The sequence below is a fragment of the Tachypleus tridentatus genome, chromosome 7 (assembly GCF_004210375.1).
Source record: "Tachypleus tridentatus isolate NWPU-2018 chromosome 7, ASM421037v1, whole genome shotgun sequence".
In the NCBI taxonomy this organism is placed as follows: domain Eukaryota; kingdom Metazoa; phylum Arthropoda; class Merostomata; order Xiphosura; family Limulidae; genus Tachypleus; species Tachypleus tridentatus.
In genome coordinates this window covers 23000624-23021994 of record NC_134831.1, presented here as the reverse complement: position 1 = coordinate 23021994, position 21371 = coordinate 23000624, and the positions used below count along the sequence as shown (strand labels likewise).

At 32.4% G+C, this 21371-nt stretch overlaps 1 protein-coding gene across 1 annotated transcript in view; it reads right to left on the bottom strand.

Moving 5' to 3' along the window:
• LOC143254933 (atrial natriuretic peptide receptor 1-like) overlaps nt 1–20799 on the bottom strand; it is a 109902-nt gene extending 89103 nt beyond the window's left edge. Inside the window, exons 1-3 of the mRNA XM_076509844.1 lie at nt 20140–20799; nt 14848–15014; nt 6872–7006 (exon numbers count right to left, since the gene is read on the bottom strand). Of these exons, the coding sequence (XP_076365959.1) occupies nt 6872–7006; nt 14848–15014; nt 20140–20377 (540 nt within the window). The 5' untranslated portion in view covers nt 20378–20799. The remainder of the gene's footprint in view (nt 1–6871; nt 7007–14847; nt 15015–20139) is intronic.
• Nucleotides 20800–21371: the final 572 nt, after the last annotated feature.

Below are 21371 nucleotides of genomic sequence, written 5' to 3'. Positions count from 1 at the left end.
TTTAAAAAGTTTTCTTGTAGATTTTTTAATTGCAAAATCTTTGATCAAGTCCTCAAAACTAATTTGGCGTAATAAATCTGCTTCTACACTTAGCAGAGACAAGGCATCCAGCCTGTCTTGTCACATAGTTGTTCTGTTGGGATTTTTAATATGCTTTAGTTGAGAAAATGAATGATCAGCTGTGTAATTTGTGACCATTAATGTTAAAAATATATGCAATGCAATGTCTACGTTTGGAAACGCACACTCAATTTTGTCTTATGAAATTATTTTATAAAGTTCATCATGACTGAATCTGGTGTTTACAGTTTTTGTTGCACTGAACTAATAACGCACATATGAATGAAACTGCTCAAGCTCGGCAAAGAGATTAATATCCAAGTCCTCTGGGTAAGCATCAATTAGCTTTAAGGAACACTGAGAGTACCTTTCAGTCTCAGCAGATGAAGTGACATCATTTAGCACATCACTTAGGAAAGAAAATCTGTTCGCTACTTCTTCTCATCTAGGTTTCTAGTTTGTCAACCATTGTGTAGAAGGTGGTGATACTAAATTTATCTCTGGCATTTAGATCTACTTCTTGTGCATCTCTGTTGTTGAGTACCTTTTTTCTGGCACGTTTGCAAGTTTAACTTGCATTGTAATCAACATCTAGTACTACTTCCTTTGCAACTGCTTCAAATCTTTCAAAGTTATCTCTTAAAGTGCATAGTTGGTCAGCTAATGACCCATTCAGATCTGCTCATGTTTTTAAGTTCACATCCTCATTTTGCAGGACTTGAATTGCTTTATGAAACTTTTGCAAAGTCTCATTCCACATGATCAACATAAAAACAAATTCTAGCTCTTCCATCTTATTTATAATATTGTCTGCTTCTCTTCCAGTGTCTCCCTTTTGTGACTGGTCTTCAACTACACATTCTAAAGCTTCCAAATTCTTAAAGAAAGACTTCAAAATTGCTGTTTGTTGCCATAGCATGTGCCTCCCATCTGGTATCAGAGAGGGATTTCAACACACTTTCATTTCCAAGAATTTTCCACCGGCTGGTTGAGGCTCAAAAAATGTAAAGAGCAAATGTATTGTAGACAAAAATTAACTTACACTAGAGAGCAGTCAACAGCACTTCAGCCTACCAGACTTAGTGAATGCACTGCAAAGGCACAGAAATGGCAAACTTATTTTATTCTAAAATCTTTTGCTTCATCCCCTTATTACTCCCAGACACGGTAGTAGCATTCTTGTAAGACTGACCCCTACATTTTGAAAAATTAAGTTTGTAAATTTCATGTAAGTACTGCAATACCTGGTTTGCCATTTCCTTACTGGTGTGGCTTTTCAGTTCCAGAAAGGTTAAAAAGCGTTTAATAGGCTGCCCATCTTTTAAGTATCGAAGTACAACACTTAACTGATCTATATGTGACAGATCTGGCGTCGAGTAACTGACAAGCTAAAATACCCAGAAAAATTTACTTCATCAACAATGAATGCATGGACATTGTGAGCCATTGGTTTAATGAATTCTTCACAAGTAGTTTTGGGCAAGTAAGAAGAATTTCCTTTTCCAGAATTTCCATATTTCTAAATCTGCCCTGCTAAAAATGGATCAAACTGACTCATGAGCTCAAGCAGCTCTAAAATATTCCCATTCTGCAGTGGACCAAATTTTTTATCTGTTCCTCAAAAAGCCAGGCCAGGTTCACCTAATGCACGAATAATAGCTATTGCACGCTCCAAAACATGTTCATAGTAATTGCACTTTTCTTTAATTTGTTTTTCCAACTCTTGTCGCAAACATAAACCTTATCTGCTAGTTAAGTATGTGAGTATAGAGTCTCAATGGATAGTGCTTCTTTCATGATGATCAATTACAACAGCATTTCACCAGTCACTGAACCCTTCTCTTTCAACAAAACGCAAGGAAAATTTAGGGTCAAAAAGTTTACAAACAAAGCAGTAAACTAACCCTGTTGATGGTGGCTACAATAACCACTCTCTCATGTATTTTGTATTTTTCACCATTGGCTTTTACCCCAAAGAAACCCCAGTATTTCGTTGGTTTGCCACATTGAAAGTCCGACAAGATTTGCCAAATGGCCCATTGTGGTGTTGACAGTCAGTGGGTCCACAAGCAATCCTCATCAGCAGAGAAATCGAGCCACAACCCTGGATCTTTTGCTTTAGTTTCTTCATTTTTGTAGACTGAAGCGTTTTACCATAGTCCAGTAGATTTTCATTTTCAGCAATTATTTCAACTTCAGACTGTCTTGTAAAGCAACTTGCATCAACATTAACACTAGATATATCAGGAGAATTTACAGGCAAAGTGAAATCAGTTGTGAGACTTGTGCCAGTTGAGCCAGCCTGTGACACCTCAACGTCATCATGACATTCAGACCTTGAAGTGGACAAGATGGTACTTGTAGGTGTGAAGCTATGTTCATCTTCAATCTTGTCAGAGTCAGGCGCAGTACAAGTGACTTTTGATGGTGGAGATGGGTTTGATTTGGAAGATCATGTTGTATAAGTGAGTGAAACATTAGTCAGCTTTTCAGTCTTGGCCACTAAATCCAAAGCCTTTTTTTAATTCTTTATTTACCAGTTTTCTCTTTTGTGCATCATTTAATTGAACATGTTTCATCTTGCTGTCTGAAAAATACAAAATAAAAAATAAAATAAAAACACGAAGGAATATGGATCATATATAGTTATAATGGTTAGAAAAACACTGAAATTCATAAAGAAAAACGTTAGTCAGACAGTCAAACATACTAATCTCTAGGTCTACATTAAGACAAAGATTGTCAGAAAGTTATCCTAGGACCAAGGTTCATCAGTACATAAACATGAATTCATAAATACCTTTAGTGATGTGCTGCATTCTGATTTGTTGAAAACCATTCGAGACTGGCTTCAATCCATTTTAGGAGAATTAGTTTTCAGTCATTGTAAAAGTTTCATTACGGTTGTTGGAATGGATAGGTGGATAAAGCACTCAACTCGTAATCTGAAAATCGTGGGATCGAATCCCATCACACCAAACATGCTCGCCCTTTCAGCCGTGGAGGCATTATAATGTAATGGTCAATCCCACTATTCGTTGTTAAAAGAGTAGCCTAAGAGTCGGCGGTGGGTGGTGATAACTAGCTGCATTCTCTCTAGTCTTAGACTGTTAAATTAGGTACGGCTCACACAGATAGTTTTCGTGTAGGTTTGCGCAAAATTCAAAAAACAAACAGTAGCTAGCCCGATGTGGCTTTGCTATAAGAAAACATATTTTTGAAACGCGCTAAACGAAAAATATGATTTGCTGAAAACAGAAATTCTGGTGAAATTATGTACATAGAACGTGAGAGTCAACTGACCTTTAAGAGGTTCATATAGCTGATTTTTGTTCTTATTGCGACAGTACTTTCCAGAAATAAAATATATACACACTGAACTCTCGACTGAACATAATAAGAAGCTACAGTTAATTTCTCGTTTTCTTCCATTTGTCGTTTTTCAAGTGTTAGTTATGCAAATAATGTTGTCTATGTATATGATACTGAAAGCCTAATGTTAAAATATTTTTTCACTAAGTTCTCCGACTTACTTACTTTAAGATAAAAAAAGAGAATCTACCAAAAAGTAATCATGTCAACGAAACTCCTTGGACATTAGAAAACAAACTAATAGTCCACAAATTTTGAGAGTACAGTTAGAGTGGAGTAAAAAATAGTCGTTTTGGATGCATCAAATGTTATGATGTACACCGAGTTAAGGAAATCATGTAGTTCTGTGTAACAATGAATAATAATAATCTGCTAAAATAATTTGTCACAATTGTCCGTTACCATAAATCTGTAACTACCTATTTCAGTTGCAATGATGTTAAAATACAGTGAAATACTAACACTAGTGTTTTAATACTATGATAAGGCTGTGTTATATTCCGCTAGTAACGTAATTATAGTATGACTATATTGTTATATTCTCTGCTGAATTGAAATGATAGATAATATTAGTATGCTTATACAATCAAATAGAATAGACCAATAATAATACTACCCCATTATTTCCAAATGTATTTGTTATCAAATCCATTATATGTAATCAAAATCAGTGATAGTTACACGTCCTAGTATTTACTTTTGAAATAACCTTTTTATAACCTTCATCAAATTCCTTTTTATCTTAAGGTTTGGAGAAATTTATTCTAACAACGGATATTATACTTTTTTCAAGAAATGTTATGTTCTACACAAACAGTACATGTTTATTATTGTTCCTACTAATCTCTCTTCGTCTTTATACATTTTTCTCTGATGTACACTTCAAAATTATCATTACCTGATGTAGAAGCTAAAGTAAGTTTTACTAAGATTTTTTGCATTTTTTTCATAAATAATCATTAATATTTATTAACAAGGAAGGCAAAGAAAATGGGACAATAATGTACAAACAGCATATTTATTGTATTTCTCCTGAAGAACTAGTGAAATGTTAAAACCAGATGTTATCCCAAAGATTAAACAAACAGCGACAAGTCATTGTTAAATAAAAAATCACTGATATCAGAAAACATTACATTTTTGTTGTCAACACGTTGATGTTCTTACCGTTATATTGGAATATGCATCAAATAATTACTTCATTGTCTTAACCCTAAATTATAAACTGGCATTGATAATATTCCTTCACCTGTTCAGTATATTTATTTTAACTGTGCATTGTAATGAGGGATAAAATCAGTGACGACCGGCTGAATACGTCTTATAGCATTTGCATCTTTTGATAACCACTTCTTATGAAGACAAACTGTTTTCATTGATTGTCTTGCGGTTCGACAAAATATGAATTATAATATGTGGTACAAGAGGTATGAAGAAATTCGTGCCAGTATTAAAAGAAAAGCCTTCCACCTCAGTGGTATAGAAGTAAGTCTGAAGGCTTATAACACTAAAAACTGGGCATTGACACTGACAGGGGACACAGCAAAGATATCCTATTGTGTAACTTCGTGCTTAACTACAAGTTTTTGAGCCTTATATTTATCGATAATAAAAATAAAATCTAATACAAAAAGGAAAATTTGTATAGTACTTTACTAATTGAAAAAACAAATGCTCTAATAAAAAAGATGGGCATTGTAGTATCAAATAATTTACGTAACAAACACGAAATGAATCTTGTTTTGAGATCATACATAATAATAATATAAAAGTAGCTGAAAGAGTGCAGTAGATGTTCCAGCAGTTTATTATATCGTTCAAATTTCTAGATTTTCCCAGTAACTAATAAGCACAACCATATCCAATTACTAAATTAATATATCGCATGACAAGCAATAATAATTAATCAAAAATTATATTGATTCATCCAAACTGTAACTCATTAGAAAGTGGATATTCATAAATTCAAACAAAATTTTCTTCAATAAAATCCAACATTATGTAATTTACTTGAGCTGAAAAATTATTGAGATAAAATTTTAAACAAGGAGAGATTAAAACCATTAAAAATGAGTTTAAATTTTATTGTGGTGTTACTTCTATACTATTTCAGTTTTGTGAAATTCCTTTGGAAAACAAAAAATCTATTCCATAGGATATCTCAGCATATTGTATCTAATTACTATAGGAAGTACCTATCAAAAAAAGGGATGATAAAGAAAACATGAAAAATCACCTTCAACAATTTAAACCTACACAACATTCCTATCAAATAAATCTAATGTAAGGTCATGTCGCATTCCACGTTTCAATGCAAGTCACCCTTAATGTTGTTAAAATAAATATAAGTTTACATCAAGAGATATACAAAGTTTTAGTTTCATTTATAAACTTCCACTGTCACCAGTTACACAGTGCTCTTAGCTAAATTTTTAAAAACTCTCCTGTCAAGCTTATAAAAAATAACCAATGTAACGTGAAGATACAGGAAATATTTTTGGTCTGATACAGTTATTATACTATAAACCTCAGAAGCCGTGACTGTGATTAATGCTTATTTATCGAGAAGATAGAGATATTTGGCCAGGAACGATTATAGATTTTGACTTTTAAAAACCGTTTTTCTTCAGTGGATTAGCTTTGGTCGTTAGCGTTTCTATTAAGACACTATAACTTTAGCTGAAAAAAATATCACGTGTGATCATTGAAGAGGTAACCAATTCTATGTTAAGTGAATCGTACCTACTCGTATATCAACTCAAAATTAATTCGCACATCGTGAACCGTCAATAAATGATACTATTCCAGACCAGATATAAGACTCAATATTGATTACAAGTTTCTAAAACTTTTGTATATAAATTATTATTCGTAATAATCATTTTTATAAATTGTATTATTGTTTGTACATTAATATACATTTGTACAGTGGGGTGTTTGTTATGCAGTAATGTCTTCCAAAATGTAATCTACAAGAAAGTTTAAGCACAGTTGTAAATGCCTACTGATCAAACCGAGGAAAAAAAATGATTCATTTTGACCAAAATTCGAGTAATAAGTATAGTACAAAAAACAGATCAAGAAAAATAGATCATAAAATTCTGAATGAAATTTCTATGTTATATTAAAAATAAGTTAATCTCGTATAAAGCTATAAAAGAGTGAAATAATTGTGCATGCATAAAGTTTACTGTTTCCTTATCTGAAACAGTTTTCTATAAATTGGTAAATTTAGTTCTCATTTTTGAAATACCATAATATGTTTACTGTATTTAAAATTGCATTATAAATTATTTTTAGTATTTAAAATTGCTATGTAATTATCATTTTAAAACACATTTACAGCAAAAAATATTTTCTTCGCTGTACTTCACTTAACAAACATTAAGCTATTTGCTATCTCTAAATGTACAGCATACTGCATCTAACAATAACGTACCGTAACATCTTCAACAGAAACGCCAAACTCCTTCTCGGCACGTGTTTTCAATTCTTGTATAAACACTTCATATTCTTGGCCCGTAGGCACACTTAATGACAAGGTGAAAACTGATTCGTACACCTTCCGCAGAACCTACAGTAAAACAAAAAGTGTAAAATTCGTTGTTTATAAGTAAGCATAAAACTACACAATGTGCTTGCTATCAGTGCTCTGCCAACCACAGGTATCAAAACCAGGTTTCTAGCGTTGTAAGTCCGCAAACTTATCACTCTGTCACTGGGGTGGGGGAAGGGCTAGTATGAAATATCCACTAAAACAAGCTTTATCAAAGCAGAGATTTGTAACGTCACTGTTTCATTAAACACACAAATACAACAACGTGTCCACACAAATGTTTCAAAAAATTCTCATATCTCGCCTAGGAAAAAAAGTTTATGTAAAATTTGTGAAAAACCAAAAATAATACTTTAAGTAGTAAATAACACTTAGAATCAACTAAATATCCAAAAACATGGTTAAATATCAGTGATATGAAATCCTTAAACTCTACCTTATCTGTTAAAAAATTACTAACATTTTCTTTATTTGAATAGTTCCAAATTGTATTGTAATATATATATAATGTATTCAACAAACATTTATTCAATTCTGTACATAAAAATCGTAACTTTGTTTTGGGGTTGATTTCAACGGCTCCAAGCCATTGAAATTTATGATAAAAGTCACGTAAACTGCAGATATTTTCCTGCATATTCATTTTAGTTAATTAATTTTGGATTAAAAATTCAGAGGTGAAGCAAAATACATTTATTTCCTGTCTCCCACAAGCCACTGCCAAAGAGGCCTTTGTTACAATACCTTAACTAATTTCCTCAGTTTTGCTGGACGATAAGAGACCAATTGTTCGCTGAAACTCTACATATCCAGTATAATACTTTATATCTATAGTTTGAACAAGGAAAATTGATGAAGTGTGGAAAAACATTTGTGTTCGTAAATGTCTGAATTATTTCTCAGCATGATACACTGTACTACTGATATGAATGCGTATTGAAAGCTCTTTTTAATCAGTGATAACGCGAAAACCCACTTGTAGAGAAATATATATGTAGAAGAAGGTCGAAACGTTGTTCACTCCTCTACGTAAAAATTTTCTCAACCCAAACGAGCCGTTTTTACATATATAAAGCTCTTTTTAGGTTATTTTCAACTGTATGATCCAAAGTGGCTTTCAATACAGCAACGGTTAACGCATAGATCAGAATAAAGTTTAGCTTGGTGATAATGACCTAGAAATAATATATATATATATATGCATATCGCTTATTATTATTACACCCAGATTATTTCTAAAGCTTGTTTTTTAATTTGCACTTCATTTGAATTAAAATGTTGCAGCATTATAGGAAAATTAATTATTTTCACGGATACAGATGAAGTAGACTGTAGTAAATTATTTTGCACTTATTAAATTTCGTTTCACTAATAAGGTTGCTGTTTCAGGCTTTATAAGAAAGTTTTACAAGAATGTAGAAAGGCGTACCAGTTGGTTAATAAAATCTACAATAAAGATGGAATTTGTTATGAAATGTTGGCACAGTGAGTTTGGTTGCGCATAATACTTTTATATTTTATTTCTAAAAGTTATCCCTAGATCTTTTGAAATATATTAAAACATTATATTATGTTAATTCTTTGAATAACAACAAAGTGACAAGTAAAATAACATAAAGAAAGGGGAAATGGGCAGTTGAAATAGGATGCTATCTCAAGATAGCGCCCCTCCTTTAAACTGTTACTACAAACCTTACGTTTTACAATTTAAAATAACCTAAAACTAGTTAAATTGTAATTTGGATTTCGAAGTTAATTAGATGTCAGTATGTATCAAATTTATGATATTTGACAACAAGATTAATACACACAGGTTTCTTTCTGAATACAAATATATTTAATGCACAAACAATAATACAATTTATATTTGTTTGTTTGTTTGTTTGTTTGGAAATTTCGCACAAAGCTACTCGAGGGCTATCTGTGCTAGCCGTCCCTAATTTAGCAGTGTAAGACTAGAGGGAAGGCAGCTAGTCATCACCACCTCTTGGGCTACTCTTTACCAACGAATAGTGGGATTGACCGTCACATTATACACCCCCACGGCTGGGAGGGCGAGCATGTTTAGCGCGACGCGGGCACGAACCCGCGACCCTCGGATTACGAGTCGCACGCCTTACGCACTAGGCCATGCCGGGCCTACAATTTATAATAATGGTTACTACAAATTATGATTTATATACAAAAGCTTAATAAACTTACAAACAATATTGAGTCCTCTATCTCATCCAGAACCTGTTTGATATGCTAACTACTTGGGTTCACGATGAGCGAATTAATTTCGAGTTAATAAAAGTACACTTCATTGCTAGCTCCTCGCTGATCATACGCGAGATTTTCACAGCTAAAGTTACATAATATTTTCGTAAAAATATTAACGTCCGATGTAAATCCACTGAATTAAATGGTTTGTAATGTTCGAAATATATTAACGTTCCTGGTTAATATCTGATATTCCCGATTAATAGGGTGTTATTCACAGTTATAGCTTCTGAGGTTTGTAGAATACCAACTGTAGCAATCCAAAAATATCTATCATTTGATTCCTCACGTTGGTTACGTTTTATAAGCGAATTTCTAGAAATTTCAACTAGCACAACAATACTGACGACACGCTATTGCTTCGTAAAACATATATTGTTGATTCTTACACTCGAGAATCTTCTAAAAATTTAGAGAATAGACGGGAATTTCACAACAGACGTTTAACAGTACAAGTTACATGCATTTCTAAATTATATTTAACTGAAACAAACATCGATGTTAAAATAACTATGTAATAGTAAATCTGTCACACTTCTAAATAAATACTAAATATATATGTGTATATATATATATATATATATATACACACTAAGATTCGGATGTTTGACACTGTGATTTAAATGCTAGTGAGTCTAGTGAAGAGTTCGGACGTTTTAGAGAAATATGTACCGGATTCATCAAAAAATTAGTGTTTTGCTTTAGTTAACTCTCATCTTTAATTATTTCGGAATCAGATCAGCTTTACACAAAATATTGCGCACAGTATAGTGTCCTTGCTATTTTCGTACCTCGATGCGTGCACTTAACAATAATGAAAAACGTATCATTAACAAAACGTTTGGGTTCAACGAAGAACAAACATGTAGATATAGAGAATACACGACTGAAAATAAAATATTATACATAGATGGATTAGAAATAGACATAATAATAATAATAGTAATGTTACAGTTTTTGATACTTGAACATTAAAATTTGAATATGATCGTTCTTTATCATTGTATATTGTATAATATGTATAGTTATGTCACGAAGGAGGTTTAGAAAATAACTATTCTATTGAAATTCTAATTTAAAATGCAGTGTTTAGTTTTCATCCTTCTTATTGCAGAATAAACTAGCCTGCACATCTCTAGTTTTATGATGCTCCTCAATTAAATGTATTTATTGTGCGCGTATAATCTGATACTTTGTATCATAGTTTTATTGGCAGAAGAGAGGTGGTTATAGCAATATATTAATTGGTATTTTATTGCTTTTCTTAGCTATTCTGTGATTTTTGGCTTTTTTTTCTTTTATTTTAAAAATGGAGTTGCATTTTCTGCAATAAAGCCGCTATTTTTCACTTCATAGTTTGTATTTACTAAATGTAATGAGGCTTAATACTGTATCAAGTTGGAGAAAAGTGTTTTCACTTGACGGCTTTTAGTTTTCTTTCACTAAAGTAATTCAAGCTTTATTTCCAATCATTAAAACTAGTGTAAAATATTCTTTCTAGAACACAGTATGAACAATTCAAGTAACGCTAATGTGTTTAACGTTAGAACATCCAGATCTATTAATTAATGGTATTACCGACCAAAATTAAAATATTAAACTTCTTTTTATATTAAAAGAAAAAACGAATTGTTATGAAATGTGTTAGCACTTAAAAAATATAATTTACGTATGCTCTATAATAAATCTTGAAATCTAGCTAGGCTTCATCAGACTAATATACAGGATGTTCGGAAAGTCACTGTGCACTTTTGTATTTATTAACAGACAAAACTGCACAGTGACTTTCCGAACACCCTGTAGTTCTAAATAATTCTTTCATTAATATTTTATCAAACTCTTTTACCAAGTTTCGTGTAAGTCTCTGCACCTTATTTAGAGTTTTTAAAATCGTTTTACAGATATCAATAAAACGTTTTAGTAAAATGTTACAAAATTTTACAAGCAAATATATTACGAATCTATACCTATACCTATCTTTATTTTTCCTATTCATAAACCTAATATTATTATGGCTTTAAAAGATTTAGACCACGCCTGAAGAATAAATCGATTTGCATTAAATCAACTTTCTCCAATGATAATTTAATTTTCTTTTCTTAGTAGTAACGTTAACGCGATCTAAATCTCCATTTCATCTTTTTCACTGAGATAGGCCATCAATTTGATAACGATATTTAACAATTGAAATAATTCTACGATTATTCTGACTGGTATAAATATTCAAGTTTTATTAAATAACCAACAAATTTTTTTATCTTAATATATGTTCACAAAAACCCTAATAAATCGTAGGCTATTATTTTAAGCGAGTACTTAAAGTAACATTCAAGGTTTCTTCTAGGGTTCAAACATTAGAACAATTTTTGTCTCTTGGCTATTTATACATTAGAATAATTTTTCACGCCAGATAAACTTGAGTAAATTGTTTGTTAAGGGCTTGAAGTAATCTGACTGGTTAAGAGACTATTGTTTGTAGCATGCTCATAATACATGATCTAAATACTCATTATTGATATGGGTAACCACAATTATGGTGAAAAAATCATGAATAATTATGAATGAACTTGAGCGTGCTTTAGAACTTTATTGAAAATGTTCTTTGTATTTATTTACTGTACACATTGTAATTTTAAAACGTTTTAACGTGAATTCTTATTATATGGCTTGAAGTATTAAGTAATATATATATACAGCTTTGCCTTTAATTCCTTCATTTTTCGTTATCTTTGTATTAGAAAGATGAAGCATAATATGTGTATTACTAAGACTAAGATAAGGAAACAGAGTCCACCTCTTCTTAAGATGCCAATAAGATATCAACTACTGGTATTGGGATACCGCATAAGCAGTTTTCTCCATTGGAATCAGGCTTTAAATTAACCAGGAAAAGATCTCATGTGTATGTAAGTTATATCCATGCTAGGTCCAATATGATAATCAAGCGGATCTCATGAAAAGTCTGAAAAACGTTGGTGCTCACAAAGACTTGTGGATCATTTTCTCGATCAATAGTATGAGTATGTATGCATATACATCTGTAAAATGTGCAGATAACTACGGAAATTACTTTTATAATCAATATTTAACATACTTTATAAGAAAAGATTCTGTAGTTACTGTTCATGTTAACAACTCTGTTATCGACTGAATATCTGACCTAACAGAGACCAAGCTGACCAAACTCTTGACTATTTTGACTGTCTTATTTGTTTGTTTATTTTTTAAGCTTGTCCTGAATGATATTTCTTTGTTGCCAACTCACATCTCATGAAAAAGTGACTGATCTACACCACATGGACTTTAGAAACCTTCAGGAAGTAGCCCATATGAGAATATCCACATCACACATGGATATGGTTAAAAAAAAAAAATTGGAGGAAGTGCCTTAAATTCAATGGAAGGAGGCTTTCTGCTGGTTAGAACTTCCGCCATCCAGGCCCAAGTTGTAGAGAAATCTGACTGCCAAAATACTATTAATTTTGCCAGAAGATTCTATGTACGTGAGTAAAAATACTCTGTCATAGGATGCTCCAAGTCTTTGAAACGTTAAAATTTGGGTGTGCTTCTACTGCGACATTAAGATGCAATATCAAACATTTAGATCATAAAGGTATAGTATTTAAAGCATTATAATCCATCAAAGAAGCTCTATAGATCAGATGCTTAAATTACCAGCAGTGCAAGCATGAAATCTGACATTCTAATTGTCTAAGATATGATCTCTAGTGAAACTGACGTTACCACTTTATACGCCATTCACAGCGAACTATAACAAATTATCTAATTAAAACATAACTATAAGACTCAGGTTACAGGAAAGGCTACCACGTTCTTTCATACAGAGAAGACGAGGAGGTACGTCGTGTCTTTACTCTGCTCGAAGTTTCATTTTCATGTAAATACAGCTTCGTTACTAAGCTTGACAAATTATAGTGGAATTCTATGATATCAGTATAGTCTGTTATGATTTTTTTAGTTATTCAACTATATATATATATATATAACCCAGAAATATTTTGTTCGATATTCTCCTCATGCAGAGTTCTAAATGGCTCAGCAGCAACCGAGTTCAAAGGTTGTAATTAGAATAGCTAATTATTTGCTTCACTTGTTTATTTATTGTTCTATATTTTAACAAGAACTGATTTCATAACTTATTTCCAAATAGTAATAATCTATGTACATATATAATGTATAATAATTAAAATTTGACTGTATATTACAAAATACTAGTCCACCAAAACACAGCCAAACATGTTCGCCCTTTCAGCGTGGGGGCGTTACAATGTGACGGTCAATCCCACTATTCGCTGGTAAAAGAGTAGCCCAAAAGTTTGCGGTGGGTGATGATGGCTAGCTACCTTCCCTCTTGTCTTACACTGCTAAATTAGGGATGGCTAGCGCAGATAGCCCTCGCGTAGCTTTGAACGAATTTCAAAGCAAACCAAAACAAAAACAGCCAAGACAGAAGACGAAAGGCCAGTTTATATTATAGGATGACGACTGCACGTGCGTAACGTCAGTACAAGTTATGTAATGTTAGCCAAGCTGACTGGAAAGTCAATATAATAAGAAATAATATAAATATATAACATTATGAGACTTAAGCTACTTAGATTAAACATTTGTATTTTCATATTATAAAAAAAAAACAACATAATTTATGTTTATTTCTTATTTTTTTATGATGATTACGAGGTTGATGAATTGACAGACACCACAGAGTTATGGTATAGAAAATAACATAAAGTTTACTGAAAACAAACGTTTAAAATGTATTTAGCAAGCTTTGAGATTTTTAGAACGAAAGAAGGGTATTTTTAGTCATAACATGAAAACACTTTGCTCTCGAACTAGTAACGAAACAAACTCGATAGGCCCGGCATGGCCAAGCGTGTTAAGGCGTGCGGCTCGTAATCTGAGGGTCGCGGGTTCGCATCCCGGTCGCGCCAAACGCCCTTTAAGCCGTGGGGGCGTCATAATGTGACGGTCAATCTCACTATTCGTTGGCAAAAGAGTAGCCCAAAGTTGGCGGTGGGTGGTGATGACTTCCCTCTAGTCTTACACTGCTAAATTAGGGACGGCTAGAACAGATAGCCCTCGAGTAGCTTTGTGCGAAATTCAAAAACAAACTCGATACTTTCACAAACAAATCTTTAGTAAAATATTATATTAAAATCCTTATTTTTTGTGTAACAAAAATGTAATATTTTCTAAAAGTCTACCAAATTTTATAAAGATACACATGCTGTATCAAAATATATAGTTCATATACGTAAGGTGTGCAAATGTGTAGACACACTCGTGTAATATTATGCAGTCTGTCGCAAAAGCGACATTTCAAAACTTAATTGATTAAAACTATATATTTGCAGAAGGAACATGTACGCGCGATACTTTTGAATAAACTTATTGAGAAATAGGTGAACGAAGTTTTAATTACAACATAAAAGCGAGTTAATATATATACAAATATTCGTAAATACTATACCAAAAGATATTTATATCCATGAAAATATTTCACACGCTTCTGATCTTCTGGCACTATCAATTTTTTTTTAAATAATGAATATACGAAAAACAAAGTTTATTACCGAATTTTTTGAATCATTTGGCTTGAACCAGGGAAAGTTTGAAGCTGAGTCTTTCTGACGAAACAAATCAATGGCAATGAAAACATAATCTCCTCCACCCATTTCTAGTCGATATGCTTCAAACAGCAGGTTTCTTTGAAGCTCTTCAGACGTGTAGATGATGAGAACTGGCGAAATAAAATAATAACAGATCATAGAACCAAACTTCTAGTTACAAAAATAAAAGCTACTGTTAAAAGATATTTGAATAAGACAGCTGTTCCCTTTTATTTTGTATTTCCAAGCAACGACCACTTTCAGGAATTGTCTATGACTGTACCAAAATAAGTATTTTCTGGTTTGAATAGAACAAAAAAAACATGTTGTCTGTTGCTTTATGTGCTTGTTTGACATTGTTCATTGTTGAAATGTTTTCGTTGAAACCATTATATATCATTAATAATTGGTAACGGTAATTATAGTGTATTAAATATTCATAAAGATCCGAAAAAGGCTGATGATGTAACTCATATTTTTTCCAATATAGTGTATTAAATATTCATAAGTATCCGAGTAAGGCTGATGATGTAAGTCATATTTTTTTCTAATGTGATCTGGAATTAACTTTTTATAAAATAACAGTAAGAGACAAACAGTCGCATTATTAAATATAACACCTACATATTAATAATAATTACATTAACTGGATTAAGTTAATCTGAAGAAACATCATTTAAATTCACAAGTAATTTCACGGAAAGCTTATAACTTATTTTGCATTAATTCTTCCCACAGTAGAACAGAACAAGGGTGCTTACAATTTACATGAAATTTCCAGACGTTTTGATACTTAAATTAATCTTACGACACATAAGTTTTTTTCATTGTGCTTAATAATACATTATTTTTCCAGCAAAGCATATATTCATCGATTGTATTTAGTAAAAAGAGATTAAACGTATAAATCAGCTTGATTTTTATTCCATTATTGTGATATTACTTTGTGCCTGTGATGAAGTTTAATGTTTTTTTTTTCGCATGACTTTATATTCTTGTTTGTTTGTTGTATAAATAATGTACAGTGTTACAAAATAATACGTTTGTAACTACATAAGTACATAACTAATAAAGTCGTGCGAAAAATACGAGCAATATAAAGATGAAAGAAACGTTCTTCATCCACCAAACTCATAGCACGCTCAGCCAATCTATCAAAGATGTTAGCAAAATCTAAATACGTCACATAAACACGTTCAAACAGGTTAGTTAATTAAATTTCTGTCGGGGAAGGCACTCATATGAGTTAACACTGCAAAATGTCTCTATCAAGAAGGCCCACGACAGACTCCAAGTGACTGTATTACTGTAGAAACAGCTCTCATCACCTACTCGAAGAGTGAAACAGGATAGAACTAGAAATTAATTAGTATATGAGCTAATTGAAAGTAATTGCATATGTTACTAGCGTAACAACTTTATATTGTCCTGATGATAAATTGACTATAAGATGCAAGTACTCATTGTTTGTGTATATTTATTACACATGTGTTTTCATAATTGTTTCCAATATTGTATGAATAATTAACCTAATTTAAGGTTGTACGGATGCAGTATTGTTTTGTTTATTTAGCGTGACATAATTTTATCACATGATTTAATCAACCAAAAAGTTTAATTACAAATTAATGTAATACTCTAATAAAATCAATTTGATAATCAAAAAATAGATCACATATTTGTAAACAACATGTTATTAAAATGTAGTTATATTATATTGCCTTCTGTGAGGTCATTCACAATAATTGTCACACAACTTTTACAGACAAATCAAGCTTTTTAGTTATGTCACACGGATCTACAACACTCACCGGTAGCCCGCATGAATCAAATTCACTCTACAGTTTCACATCACGGGCTATATGACCTTCGACAACCAATCAGTGATTAAAGCATATCTGTTACTGTACTATTCAAAATGTCAAGGTGCTCGAAACTTGTCAAGTATATAAATAACTTCATAAATTTTGATTAAAGTATTCCGATAATTCAACTTTTTGGCTTTAATAATGTTCAGTATTTTGCACGAAATCTGGAAATATTTCAGGAATTAATTTATTACGTTATAAAATGAAACATATGTAAAATATGTCTGTGTTTAATACATTATTTGTTTGTTTTTAATTTCGCCCAAAGACTAGAGGGAAGGCAGCTAGTCATCACCACCCACCGCCAACTCTTGGGTTACCCTTTTACCAACGAATAGTGGGATTGACCGTCACATTATAGCACTCCCACGGCTGAAAGGGCGAGCATGTTTGGTGCGACTGGAATTCGAACCCGCGACCCTCAGATTACGAGTCGAATGCCTCAACGCACCTGGCTATGCTGGACCTAACATATTATTTATTCTTTTTTGCTGTTTTTTTCACTTAAGACTCCTTATTAGTAACTACTGATAATTTCCTCTCGTTGAGACTATTTTTCGATTACAGCTTAATAGACTCCCAAATTAGAAATATGTAACGAGTTAAATTTAGTAAAAAAAAATAGTTAACTATATATTTTAACGTTTCCATCCAATAGCAGTCCATAACCGTTCTTATAGAACAATTTACGTCAACCACTCTAGTTCATTTTTATAAAATAAAAACGTAGAATAATTCATCAAGTGACCTAAAATTCAAACGATTGTTCAGTGAACATCTTGATCGTAAAAGAACGCATGATATAGATGACTATACCTTTACAACTAGCGATATTATACTATGAACTATGGTTACCATGAATGTCAAAGTCGCAGAACTCAAATGTAAAATTAAATTAATTTCTTACGTGGCTGGCACATAAGACAAGTTTCTGGAAAGTGACCCCTGCAAGAGAAGATGGCATTCACCTGATTTGGCTTTGGATCAAATACTTAATGAGTGCAGCGAGCTTCAGTAGACAAGCAGCGATTTTCTGTTTTTCTTGTATATTAAATAAATTTTCTCCAAGTGTCGTGCAGCAAGCATAATTGACTGTTATTATAATCACTAAGCTACATTTTTATCTCATAGTGGCATAACCAAAAGCTGCATATATCCATGTTCATCGTCACATAGCTACGTACATGGACTATGTTCATCATCACACAAGTACACACAACAACTATAACATGACTGCATACACGAACTATGTTCATCATCACACAAGTACACACAACAACTATAACATGACTGCATACAAGAACTATGTTCATCATCACACAAGTACACACAACAACTAAAACATGACTGCATACAAGAACTATGTTCATCATCACACAAGTACACACAACAACTATAACATGACTGCATACAAGAACTATGTTCATCATCACACAAGTACACACAACAACTATAACATGACTGCATACAAGAACTATGTTCATCATCACACAAGTACACACAACAACTAAAACATGACTGCATACAAGAACTATGTTAATCATTACACAAGTACATACAACAACTATAACATGATTGCATGCAAGAACTATGTTCATCATTACACAAGTACATACAAGAACTATAACATGACTACATACAAGAACTATGTTCATCATTACACAAGTACATACAAGAACTATAACATGACTACATACAAGAACTATGTTCATCATTACACAAGTACATACAAGAACTATAACATGACTACATACAAGAACTATGTTCATCATTACACAAGTACACACAACAACTATAGCATGACTGCATACAAGAACTATGTTAATCATTACACAAGTACATACAAGAACTATAACATGACTGCATACAAGAACTATGTTAATCATTACACAAGTACATACAAGAACTATAACATGACTACATACAAGAACTATGTTCATCATTACACAAGTACATACAAGAACTATAACATGACTACATACAAGAACTATGTTCATCATTACACAAGTACATACAAGAACTATAGCATGACTGCATACAAGAACTATGTTCATCATTACACAAGTACATACAAGAACTATAACATGACTACATACAAGAACTATGTTCATCATTACACAAGTACGCACAAGAACTATAACATGACTACATACATGGACTATGTTTTCACAAGAACTACAATGTGGATACATACATTGACTGTGTATATACAAGAACTACAACATGGCTACACACATGAAATATAAATCTACTACAATGTGGTTGCATACATACATTGACTATAACCACTATCATCTCACTACATAAACATACGTGAATTGTGGTACATATTGCATAGATACTTGGATTATGATTAGTATCACATAGCTACATACACGAACTATCATGGAGCTACATATACGAAGTATTAACTTTACCACATGGCTTCATATATGAATTATGGGGTTTTCAAATAGTTACATATATACATTAGATTTGGTCAATATAAAATATCTTCATATCTCAACGGTCCCTTTGCTAAAAACACATGAAATATGGTAAAAGTCACATGACCACACACAAAAATGGAGTATAATTTGTGTCACCTATCTACGTGTGTGGATTAATACGGGTATTACATAGCCACATAGATATATGAGCTAACTATATTGAGTGTCACATTGTTATAAGCATGAACTATCACACAGTTACACACATGCATAAAATGTGGTCAATATCACATGGCTACACACATACTTGGATTATGGTCACTATCCCATTGCTCCATACACACCTGAAACATAGTAAGAAGTCATATACACACATGAACTATGGTCAGTATTATATTGGTACATACCTACATGGAAAATGGTAAGGAACCACATAGCTACGTTTAAGAATTTTCATATGGATATATGGATTATGTGCAATATCACATGGCTACATGTATAGATGGATATTTATCAGTATCTCCTAGGTACATGAATGTTTGTCAGTATCACATAGCTACATATATAGATGGATTATTGTTAATATCATCTTATTACATACATATATGAACCATGCTCAATATCACATACGTGAACTACTGTCAGTACCACATAGATAAATACAAAAACTATCCCATGACTATATGTATGAAATATGGTGATGTAACACAAAGCTAGATACGCGGATAAAGTATGTCCAGTACCACACACCTACATATGCAGTTCAGCCATACTTTGTATCACATAGCTACACACATTCGTGAATTATAGTGAATATCATACGTCTAAATGTATTATTAATTTTGGTCAAAATCACATAGCTACATAAATGCATATACTGTACTATATGGAATAAAACATGGGGTTTGGCACGCGCTTGTATATAAAATCATGTTATCTCTCTCCCAAAATGGACATACCTCTGGTGTTCAATTTGGTTTTCTCTAATGTGCTTGACAGGTTAAATATGGGCTTATCAGGGTTGAAGGCTTCCGCACGAAAATGAATCTCGTAGTTTTTATTCCGATATAGCAGGCTGTCCAAAAAGGCCTTTTCAGTAAGCTCGGCTATGGCAATACGTAGATCGTATAAAAATATGACATGGTGCCATCCAAAATATTCCATAATGTTAATTAGAGCTTTGCCAATTGCGGACATGGTAAATGTGTTTCGTATCAGTGTATTAAAAAGAGATTTGTCATCAAAGATCGGGTCCGAACCTACTGATGAACATTGAAAGACATTCCAATATGATGCTAACAGGCCTACTGTGTAAAGGCTCGGGCTGCATCCCGGTCCAACAAATGCTGTAACTCCCCGTAAAATAAATTCTTCAGCTGCTAAAGCTGGGGGATCAGCTGCATCACACTTATCGTAACTCGATCGGTAACGGACATCAAATTTTATATGTGGGTAAAGCTTTTTAACCTTTGTTACTGCGATATCAACAGCAGGTTTAGAGTGATAATAAGAAAATGATTTGTTACTTATACCACTAGGAAATATTCCAAGAATCTGAACTTGGAAAGCTTTCGAAACTAGTAAAAGAGCCAACAAAATCAGTACTCCACACAGCTTCAGTATCATCCTTACTACTCCACTTCACAGAGAATTGTGTGTTCCTTCAGTTACAACAATATACCTCGTTCCCATCGATCTAAAATGAATCAGTAACTACGCGCGACACTTATAATAAACATAAAACAATGTCTAATACAAGACTGTTTTTGATGATCAATTTTTTGTTACTGACAAACTCGCTACAGGTTATTCTTTATTAAACTGGGCTTTTCTAAAACATACATAAATATATACGAACCACATGCTGAAATTTATAAATTTCGTTGGAATAAAGTTATGTGGTTTTGTATAAATTTTATAAGAACTTTGATAGTACTATAAAAACAACTTGTTCAAATAACTCTGCTGTATACTGAGAATTAATCAGGCTCTATGTAGAATAGTACACACCATAAACATAACTTTTGCTCTCACCTAAGCATTAATTAGGCCTTACATACTTGAGTAGACTTTGTACGGATAAACTCTGCTCGTTCTGAGATAATTGTACTTTATATGTAAGAATAGGCTATACACATATAAACTGTGCTGTATATTGGAAGTTAATCAAAGTTGATGTGCACACATAAAG